This window comes from Squalius cephalus (genome assembly GCF_949319135.1).
Source record: "Squalius cephalus genome assembly, chromosome: 2".
Lineage (NCBI taxonomy): Eukaryota > Metazoa > Chordata > Actinopteri > Cypriniformes > Leuciscidae > Squalius > Squalius cephalus.
The window spans coordinates 34,447,325-34,458,686 of NC_137123.1; the positions used below are offsets into that span (position 1 = coordinate 34,447,325).

At 36.4% G+C, this 11,362-nt stretch overlaps 1 protein-coding gene across 2 annotated transcripts; it reads left to right on the top strand.

The window, feature by feature from the left end:
• The first annotated feature begins 3,401 nt into the window (after positions 1-3,401).
• LOC307146323 (T-cell-specific surface glycoprotein CD28) lies at positions 3,402-9,038 on the top strand. Of its 2 annotated transcripts, XM_079850222.1 has the most exons (5): positions 4,771-4,886; positions 4,996-5,027; positions 7,734-8,072; positions 8,212-8,330; positions 8,684-9,038. In XM_079850222.1, exons 2-5 carry the CDS (start codon positions 5,018-5,020, stop codon positions 8,774-8,776), a joined length of 561 nt encoding a protein of 186 aa, XP_079706348.1. In that variant the 5' UTR covers positions 4,771-4,886; positions 4,996-5,017; the 3' UTR covers positions 8,777-9,038. The 2 variants fall into 2 exon arrangements, with proteins under 2 accessions (XP_079706347.1, XP_079706348.1); XM_079850221.1 differs by having other exon boundaries at positions 3,402-5,027.
• The last annotated feature ends 2,324 nt before the right edge of the window (positions 9,039-11,362 follow it).

Genomic DNA, 11,362 nt, shown 5'->3' on the forward strand with positions numbered 1-11,362 from the left:
ATCATTTTGTCATATTATAAGCTCCATAAAGCAACCAGAAAAAGAATAGGAAGTATCATCAGCAAAACTTGAAATGTCTCAGAGATTTACTGCAGAGCAAGTACTGAACGCAATCAAATAATAGTGTCACTGTCACTTGGTGGTGGATCTGGTAAAGAAGCTGTCAGCAATTAAAATATTGATTTTGAAGATGTTGAAAAAGATATAGTTTTGAGAATATGTTTGAGATTGTGAATATGAGCCAGATGCTGAATGGACTAGGATATGAGCTTTGACGAGGGCAGTGATGATGGTATAAAACATCTGCCAGACATAAAACAAACTGTCCAGAGGGTAACAAAATAAGTTACTCTAATATCATGTGAGTTTTCTATTACAGTGACAGGTAGAGATCCATCCGTGTTAGATATAGATCAGGGTCACTAATATGTATAATAATGATGCATTTAAGGGTTAAAGGAGCCTCGATCAAAGGCTCAAAGTGTTTGCCAGCAAAGATGGGTCATGGCTCAGCACTTTTTGCCAAATTTCATGAGAGGATTTTCAAACAATTCCAAAATCACATTTCTCAATGCAAGATTGCCAAGAATTTGGGCATTTCACCATACCATAGGTCTATATATAATTCTGACAAGATTCAGGGAATCCAGAGAATCCTGTTAAGCAAGCTAAACATCAATTCTATCTATGCAGAGATGCCGACGAGTTCTCTGGGTCAGAGCTCATATCAGATGGTCCAAAGACAGTGGAAATGTGTGCTGTGGTCAGATGAGTCCAATCAGTCCATGTTTCAGCTTGTTTTTGGAAAAAAACAAATCCCAAACACAAAAAGAGCCATCCAGACTTTCATCAGCGACTGTTGCAAAAGCAAACATCTATCATGGTATGGGGGTGCATCAATGCATCATTGACTTGCATGTGTGTGAAGGTACCATGGACATGGAGGCATATTGGGATTGTACAGAGACACACCGGTGGGCCCAAAAGCCATTAGCCTACATATTTAAAACAGTAATATCCTATACTAAACCTAAACTAATCTTGACAAACTATATATCATTTGAAAGCTTACAATCTCTAGTTTCTAATCTCTAAATTACAGAGGAGTCGAAATTGATCAATTTGCAACAAGAATACTTTCATACTCCTAAGGCGTGTTCAGACCTTTATTTTGAAATAGTAATGAACATGAAAAATCATGAAATAAAGGTAGAAATCTCAGTTTGTTTTCATGCCAAGAGGTCAAAAGATAACATCCATTCAATTTTTTTTAGAAAAAAATGATAGATTCACCATTTGTGATGTGGCAGCGAACTATAGCGCACATACGTGTTCTTTTTTATGTGTTTATTAGAGGTTGAATTCATATCAAAATCTGCCAAACTTCCCATACTACTTCTGAATAGGATGTCTACTTCAAAAATTGTATGAAAATTGTGGAAATATATGTTTCAGATCACTCAAAACATATATGGAAATGGAGGTCACCTAGTGAAAAAGTTTGGTACTGCGCCCAAACAAAATCTTACTGAAAGCAAATTTTTTGAGATATCAACCTAAAATTTGAAACACAACTTGTTCAGATTTTTGGCTTTCATTTTCTTGCAATTTTAGAGTCCAACATGTTTTGAAAATATATATTTAATATAAAATAATATATTATAAAAAATTATTTTTTATTAATTTTCTTGTCGAGCACCCAATTTGAGCAACATATTGCTTTGGATGTGCGTGCTTTTGATCTGATTTTATATAAAATATAAATAAATACATTTTTACATTGTACATTTTCATAAACTCAAACTTCTATAACTTTTTTTTCTGTTTCACTTTCTAAATTTATTTCACTTCTACAAAAATCTGCAAAAATGTCTTGTTACATTGGCATATAACATATTCCATAAGCATTCTTGAATTACAACCATTTAAAGGGTTAGTTCACCCAAAAATGAACGTCACGCATTCTGTGTTGTACGTCACACGCATCACACACATGACCAGCGTCAGCCAATAGTGAGCCGGACAATAACCCAGACGCGCAGCGCTGTTACACTACGTGAATTCATTCAGGCCCACACAGACGAAAATGAATAGTTGAATAAAGTCGTTATTTTTGTTGTTTTTTTGCGCACAAAAAGTATTGTCGTCGCTTGATGAACTTGTGGTTGAGCCATTGTAGTCACTGTAGGACTATTTTAACAATGTCTTTACTAACTTTTCTGGGCTGGCAAGTTTCAATCCCATAGAAGCCTGGAGGAGTGATCCAGCTCTCAGAAAAAAAGTATCTTAATTTGTGTTCCAAAGATGAACGAAAGCCTTACGGGGTTGGAACAACATGAGGGTGAGTAATTACTTACAGAATTTTCATTTTTGGGTGAACTATCCCTTTAAGTTCGGAATGTGCATTTTCATTAAAAAAAAGAAAAAAAAAAGAAAAAAAAAAGGGGGGGGGGGGGGGGGGATGACACTTAGGCAAGGCAAGGTAAGTTTATTTATATAGCACATTTCATACACAATGGCAATTCAAAGTGCTTTACATAGAAGAAATTAAAATAATAAAAAGAAATAAGAATAATTAAAACAGTTTAGAAAAATAAAATAATACAGACAGTACAAACAGTCGGACGAACACTTAAGGGAAAGGTGATGTGACACAGTGGGAAACATGCCTCTGAAATGTGTTACAGCCATCAAAATAAAAAAGTTGGTCAGTACAAAACATTGTAAATCTTTTCTTTGTACTTTAAGGGCCCGTCCACACGCAGACGCATTTCGCTGTATACGTATACATTTTTTATCGTATTGGCTTTTCGTCCACACGGATCCGGCGTTTTGGGAGACTGAAACCGCTATTTTTTGAAACCGGGTCCCAAAGTGGATAAATCTGAAAACGACACCCTTGCGGTTTCGTGTGTACAGCCAATCCGTATATTTTGTGAAACGATGATGTCATCACATCACGTGCCGTCTGTGTCACGCGTAACAGCAACAACAATAATGGCGGACTTACATGATTGTGTTCGTGCTGCAGAAGCTACTAAGCCTACTAGCTTTATTACAGCAGAATCTATTGCTTCTATGCAACTGTGGTGAGCAACAAGCGATAATCTGTCTTCTTCTTCTTGGTTCGAATACAGCGCGCAAGGTTATGCGCATGCTCAAAGTCTTCTTCTCCGTGTATAGTGTATCTCTGTGGCAGAATTACAGCGCCCCATACTGGTCGGGCATATATACTACACCGTTTTCAGTCGGTTTCAGTGGTTTCGTGTGTACGCAGATATTTCTTGAGACGACGCCGTGTTTACGGAATTTTTTTTTAGAATGAGGAAAAAAAATGATCGGATAGGGAACGCACCGGCTTCGTGTGGACAAGGCCTAAACAGTTAAAAAAAGGTTAAAGAGAATTAACAAATCACAGATTATTGATTTAAATAGCATTTTACAAAATGTTCCACAAAATTTCAACACAAAGTGCACACAACTAAAGGGCAGAAATGCTCAATGAGGGTGCTCAACCACCAGAAAATTAAAAAAAGGAGGACAGTTTGCAAACCATCCACCAGAAAATTAAAAAAAAGGAGAACAGTTTGGAAACCACAGCTCAAAAAATAGAAAAAATATGTATTGTATGTTCTCACCACAGGTGACGTTTCTAGATGAAGGGGATGATGAAGACCAAGTTTGTCTGATGAAGGGAGCATGACATAAATATTTTTCTATTTTTGGCTGTGGTTTGCCAACTTTTACTTCCTATTTTACAGAATGTCCCAACTTTTCTGAAAATGGGGTTGCACATTTATTTATTTGTTTGATTTAAAAAACAAAACAAAAAAACTTTATTTATAAAACATTCATTTGGCAAAGCATTTGTACAACCTTAAAAATGAAAACATTGTAATATTTTTAAGGTCGGTAAAACTAAGACACCTATATGTTGGATAGAATATAACACATGCATGGGATTTCATTCTGATGTTCCAATACTTTTTGTTTGGAAGCACTATTATATCTCATTCATGGGCTCTGTAAACATGTCGTCACGTTTTGTGGTTCACACAGGAAGTAGATTTAAGGGGGTGCTAGTGCATGTAGGGGTCTGAAACCAGTTCTAGGTTTAGATCTAAATATAAAGAGAACCACAAAACCTCATAATTTGCGACTGTTCTCATCTCATGAATAATATAAGAGGAAACTTGATTAATCTTTCCTTCCATTAAGGAAAGAGCACAATGAACACAGATCATCGTCAGCATCGTGGGTTGGTTGCCATAGAGATCACAAAGTGCACTGCCTCTGACGTGCACCCAGTTTTAGGCTAGATTAAAAACAGGAAACATGAAGATTTACTAAATCAGCTTAAAGGCATTTCCCCCCACATCATGTGTTTGAATGTGTCACCTTGGGAGCCAGACAGTCAGAAAATGCTTTTAATGCACTTTAAAAAAAAATACATGCAGGCCTTTTCTGATCAAGGGTGTGTATGTTTCTGTCATTTTAACTTTGAAGAGCCTCTAGGAGCTGGCTTTCTTTTTCTTCCTCCCTCTCCCTCTCTCTCTTTCACTTTCTGCATCTGTTACTCTCAAGCACAAACCCACTTTAACCCTAAATACCCCCCCCCCCCGACAATACTCAAACAGACAGTTTACTAGAAAACACCTACAGGGGTCTCCTTTACTACCTCCCCTCAATGAGAAAACACCAGCTACTGTATGATGCCATGAGAATCTCTACCAAACGCACTATATGAAACCTTAACATGCAAATAACATCAACCACAAAGGGTGCAAGGAGAAAATGGAAACTTCCTGTTTGGCTTGCGATCTGTTCTTCTGTTACACCGAAGGCTGAATTTGCCATACAAGCACGCCATAGTGCCAAACCGAAAGGTAGATCTGCCGTTTTTAACAGCACTTCCATTGTGTAAAGACTTAGAATACAACAGATGGAGATTTTCAGGACATCTGTGACCCTCTTAAGTCTCTGTCTCTTCCATAGCACCCGATCTGAAACACAGAGCATGTGCAAAGGTAAGATCTTGATTCTGTGATAACTTTAAAAATGCAATACAGTGGGTTACATAGACACTCATGCAAGTTATATGCGATTGTTTTCTTAAGTCTTATCTAATGTTATTTTGTGTATCTGAAGTCTAGTATAATGTATCTAATGTATTATGGCTGATTTAGTTATTAAATGATTTTTACTTGAATAAAAGCAGTTACTGTAGAATTAGTACCTTTTTAAGAATGTGTTTATTTTTTTATTTTGTAGAAAAAAACCCTAATTTAGGATGGGACGGAATGTGACCAGGACCAATGAGACATTGTCCTTGGTTTATAACTGCAAGCAGCTTTGAGCAGAAAGGCCTGAAATGGCAAACTTAAATGTTAAAAACTAAAGTCTACATTTTGATATGAAGTCTCGGTTCATAGGAAAAGTGTGCATATTTTAAGTAGAAATTATGCAATGTAAAGTCACAATAACAAGATACCATAAAATATTTTGTTTACACCCTGGCTACAGTTTGTGTGGGCTGACGGGAATGCCCTTATGGTAGTCAAATATAAATAAATAAATAATCATATTTAAGAAGATTAATCTTAAGAGATCTTGTGGAGTCCATATATATATATATATATATATATATATATATATATATATATATATCTCATAGACTGTGATATATATATACACATATACATATACATATATATATACATATACATATACATATACATATATATATATATATATATATATAGTTCAGATGCAAAAGCCTCTAAGTGCCATCTGAAATTTTCTTCTAGAATGATCATTTTTATCAAGCTCGTTTATTTAAGTTCAGTAATTTCACTTAAATGACAATAGGTAGTTTTCATTGCCATTTAAGTGAAATTACTGAACTTAAATATACGAGCTTGATAAAAATTATCATTCTAGAAGAAAATTTCAGATGGCACTTAGATGCTTTTGCATCTGAACTCTTCATATATATATATACTGTATATATATAGGCTATATAAAATAAAAACCTCATAATAGGCCATAAATGCAGAATGTTTATAACCTGTAAATGAACACGAGACCATTTTTATAAGTGGCAAAATATAAAGACATTTTATTAAGACATTTAAAATTTTTTAATCTTGGTGCTTTACCTGTTGCTTCATATCTTCTTCCTCACCAATTTTTCAATATATCTATAATATCCTTTTGTGTGGATGATGAATATACACAGAGTTTAACAATAAATAATGTTCTGCTACTTTGTCGCTATAAACTGCTGCTGAAGTGCGGTTAAGTGCACTTAGTCATGAAGATTTTCAACAAAACAGTACAACAATATATACAGAAGAGAACTGATGATTTAAATTAAGTCTTATTTATAAATAGAAAATGTTTGACTATTGGAAAAGCAAATAAAGTTAGTTATGTATGTGTAAATTTAAATTTCAGTTTTTTTTATTTTTTATAATTTAAATATTTGTCAGTTCCTTACATGTCAGTCACACTGAAATCTGTGCAACAACATACATTGGTGCCAGTGTATGAGTTGCTAGATTTCTTAAATATCAAAATACAAACTAACTGATTGAGTGAGGATTGGATACATTAATTATTATGCAGTCAGACACATTTACAGTACAATCAGTTTTACCACAAATATTTAATTTGTGAGGCTACAAAGTTGAGTGCATGAAGCTAGAACCCATTTCGCAGATCACACTTATAGTAGGTGAAAAAATTGTGTTCATGTTGTATTACAAAACACTTCTGCTGCTCTTGAGGTGGGATACGGGTAAGGATAAACACAGGTTTGGTGGTATGGTTAGGTTCAAGGGTGGGTTAAGGAGTAAGGGAAGGGTCAACAGTGTAATTATATAGATGCAAATTATATATATAAAAAAAAAAAAAAAATACAATGTAAAACACAATGTACACAATAAATGCATTGTATCAAATGCTTAATTTCAACGTTAGTACATAAGACACTTAATATAAAGTGGGACCTTGCAGCAAATATTCTATACATTTTGCAACAAGCTGACATGTTTGGCATTGCCACTGACAATCTGACAAGAGAAAATGCAGTGCTGAGAGAGTTAATGATTCTTCATGAAGATGATTCACTCTTTCCCTGAGGTTCAAAGCAGTTTGTTCACACAGAAACTGTCTCTATGACAACATTTCTCCACTCTTACAGGCAAAAGTTGTGATGAAAGATTTGTGAAATTAAGAAACCAGTCAAACGGTTGTTCGGGTTAGTTATTCTGGCATATATTTTGTAAGTGCCTGTGTATATTCAGCATACATAAAGTTATTCCGACCACCACGAAACTAAAAAGACAAAACTATAAATTACTGGTCTTATATCCAATGGGATTTTTTTTTTTTTTTTTTTTTTTTAAAGAAGTGCATATAACTTAATGGAATAGCAATGTAACTGTAAGATAGGATACACAGAGAGCCTATGAGCGATCTTGAGAACAGAAGCCATCTTCTGCTGCAACGTGGGTGACTGTGGTGATTTGTGGATTCCATAACCACTTCTACAAAATCAGACATCTTCAAGTATAAAATAAATAATGTAATATAAGTATAGTAAATTAACATTGTGCCAGACCAATAAGAGATTTCAGGTTTTGCAAAATGAAAGGTTGAATACCATGCATTAAGATGTTTTGTGATGTTAATGATGGAACTATGTGACTTTTGTCTTCTCTACACTGCAGGCAATCTCCCACCGGTTAAGCATGTGGCAGTGAACAGCAATGTTAATGTGCCCTGCCCTGTACTCAGTGCAACAGAAATGGACTTCAAATTATTTAAAGGCCCAGACATGGTCACCTCCACTTCTATCAAGATAAATGATACATCCAACAACATAAATAGCAAGAGCCCAAATTTCCCTGCAAATCTCAGTGTTAATGTTTTGGATAACAGAACCAGTTTCATCCTGCTCGGTGTGACTACGAATTTTACAGACCTGTACACCTGTGAGGCCGATATAAACTATCCTCCTCCATTTAAGAAAGCGCCATACACTCCGCAGACTATTGTGTTTGTTGAAGGTATATTTTTAATGGTTGTTAATGTATAACAAGACTAAAAAGATGAGCATTATCTAGATAAAAAAAATTGCCAATATGACTTCATGTACAGTTTAAAGTCACATTTTGTGTTTCTCTTTTTTTGTGGGTTTGTCAACAGAGAGCCAAGTTAAAAGGCGTGATCGCTGTCAACACGAGAGTCACCTGGTTTGGTGGGTCGCATTTGGAGTCATGGCCATATATGGGCTGGTAATGACTTGCATCGTTTTCTTTTTGCGGGTAAATACTTATATTTACATTTATAAAATGTTCATTCAACACATATTTCAATACATGAAATCAGTCTATTACAGAGTATTAGAGTTGTTATCAATTTGGCTAAAAAAAAATCTCATGTAATCAATACAATATTATATTATATTTAAATAATGCAATGCAGTTATAACGATTATAGATAATGCAAATCTTTTTACAGTATAATTTGCCAACTAGCATTTATTTATTTAAGGCCTGATTTAAACTTTGGCTACAGTTCTTTGAAATGTTGACTATTTTATAATAGCTGTTGCTGATATTGCTCTTGGTCAGTAATTGAATTTTTTTTTTATTCCTTTCTCATGCCTGCAAACCAGATCAAGTGCAGTCAAATTGATACTCCCTTCAAAGACAGAGAATGCAGACGGAAATGGCAGGGGGTTCAACATCCAACCTGGCAGGGTTTTTAGACACTGTAGTTGAGCCTGTCTAACAACATTCAACAAGACCTGCCATCAAATCAGACAGCCATGTTTTAAAAAGGGCATATAGCATTGGTGACATCCTGAGAAAGATCCAACTACATTTGATTTTTTTTATTCAGTTTTATACTTTCATTTAACTCACTATTACATGTAGCCAAAATATTATTAGCCTTGCTGGCATGTGTGTGTGTTTTTTAACATTTATTTCAAAATAAACATAATACAACAATCTCTTTCCTGTATACACATATGTTTGCCTGTCTAAAAGAAGACCTACTATGGACTTGTTTTTGTCTTTAAAATTACTATCCCAAACCTGAACCAGCCCCAACATAAACCAGGGAAAACCAGGGAGCATCCATACTCACTATGTTCCCTTAACAAAAGCTCTGAAGTGTGCAACTTAAATCACGTGAGCAAACTCACAACATAATGACACGTGATAGATTATTTAAAAAATACAGACCATTATTTTATTATAATTCATCATAAACATGCATCACTAGGCAGGTAATGAACAATCAAGTTAACATTTATAATTTATTTACGGCTGAAATGTTACACGTATACGTAACAAGCAAAGTATAAATAATGTATACTTTTGAATAACATTATGTCAGAAAGATATCAGCTCTGCTGTTGTTCATAAATGCAGTAGCCTACCATTCACGAGTTCACACTTACAAATAATCAGAGTAAAGTAGTATGCGTATTTGGCGTGCTGTTCGAGGAGAGGGCTCCAAGCTCTGTATTTTGGCCCAAACCCAGAGTACTCCCCCCGTATTTCTAGTTAGGAAAGAAACCAGGTGAGTGTGAGGAGACGTGAGGTTGGTGGAGGGATGCTGAAAACTGTCGAGGAACATAGGTGAGTCGACTGCATGTATATTTTATTTATATATATATCACTGATTGTTGACAGCTGGTTGGAATGATGTGATGATTGGAATGATGTGATGATTGGATAGATAATTTGAATGTGTTCCTCACAAACTTTGTTAATAAAACATCATGTAGTGATGTTGTACAATGAGGACGTTGTCACGTCGCCAGACATAGAGTCATCAGTGTCCCAATGTGTAGTGAGCCAGCATCCTTACCAGTGCCCAAATTCATGTGCACGATATACTGATTCACGAGCTCGGGAGCTAGGAAACAGATTAAGGAAAAAAGGGAAAAAGGGCAAGAAAAGACCTGAATGACTGACTTTGAAGTGATGGCTAGACAACTGGGTCAGAGCATCTCCAAAACAGCTTATCTTTTGGGATGTTCCTGGTATGCAGTGGTTAGTGCCAACTAAAAGTGGTGCACGGGAAGACAACTGGTGAACCAGCGTCAGGGTCATGGTGCCCGAGGCTCATTGATGCATGTGGGAAACGAAGGCAAGCTCGTCTGTTCCAATCAAACAGAAGAGCTACTGTAGCTCAAATAGCTGAAAGACTTAATGCTGCCCATAATAGAAACGTGTCAAAACACATAGTGCTTCACAGTTTGCTGCGTATGAAGCTGCGTAGCCGCAGACTGGTCAGTGTCCATGATGACCCCTGTCCACCAAAGTGCCTACAATGAGCACATGAGAGTCAGAACTGGACCATGGAGCAATGAAAGAAGGTTGCCTGGTCTGATAAAATCATGTTTTCTTTGCAAAACCTTGGGTCCTGGCATTCATGTCATGTGGATGTTACTTTGACCTGATGGCAGTGGCCTCTTTCAGCAGGATAATGCTACACTACACTGCAAAACATGTTCAGGAATGGTTTGAGGAACATGACAAAGAGTTAAAGGTGTTGCCTTGGCCTCCAAATTCCCCAGATCTCAATCTGATTAAGCATCTGTGGGATGTGCTGGACCAACAAAATCCAATCCATGGAGGCACCAGCAGCCATATCACCCTGTAGCCCAAGACTGGTTGCACACTGAAGCTAAGCAGGGTTGAGCCTGGTCAGTACCTGGATGGTCCTAAAGTGGGTCCTAACATCCCAGTATAGTGTGATGGGGACACTATACTGTCAAAAAACACCGTCCTTCGGATGAGACGTTAAACTGAGGTCCTGACTCTCTGTGGTCATTAAAAATCCCAGGATGTCCTTTGGAAAAAGAGGACAAAGTTGGACAAAGTTGCCCATTGGCCTTTATCCATTATGGCCTCCTAATCATCCCCATATATACTGATTGGCTTCATCACTCTTTCTCCTCTCCACCAGTAAGATGGTGTGTGGTGGGCGTTCTGGCGCAATATGGGTGCCGTCGCATCATCCAGGTGGATGCTGTACATTGGTGGTGGTTGAGGAGATTTCCCCCTTCCATATGTAAAAGCACTTTGAGTACCTAGAAAAGCGCCATACAAATGTAACTAATTATTATTATTACCACGCCACAACTTAATGGACTTAATGGATCTGCTGCTAATATCTTGGTGCCAGATACCACAGGACACCTTCAGGGGTCTTGTAACTACTCGCTGGTTATTAAACAGTCCACGCTTCCGAAGTACTGATGTCCATTTTTTATTTATTGAAGAGACACCGTGAAAACTAGACACAAAAGGAAAACAAACCATAATTTACACACAAC

What these genes read in the sequence shown, in the direction of transcription:
- LOC307146323 (XM_079850221.1), top strand. Translation starts at nt 4,943, where the DNA reads ATGGAGATTTTCAGGACATCTGTGACCCTCTTAAGTCTCTGTCTCTTC. An exon ending in GACTATTGTGTTTGTTGAAG is followed by an intron (nt 8,073 to 8,211) that starts GTATATTTTTAA and finishes GTTTGTCAACAG; the next exon opens with AGAGCCAAGTTAAAAGGCGT. An exon ending in GCATCGTTTTCTTTTTGCGG is followed by an intron (nt 8,331 to 8,683) that starts GTAAATACTTAT and finishes CCTGCAAACCAG; the next exon opens with ATCAAGTGCAGTCAAATTGA.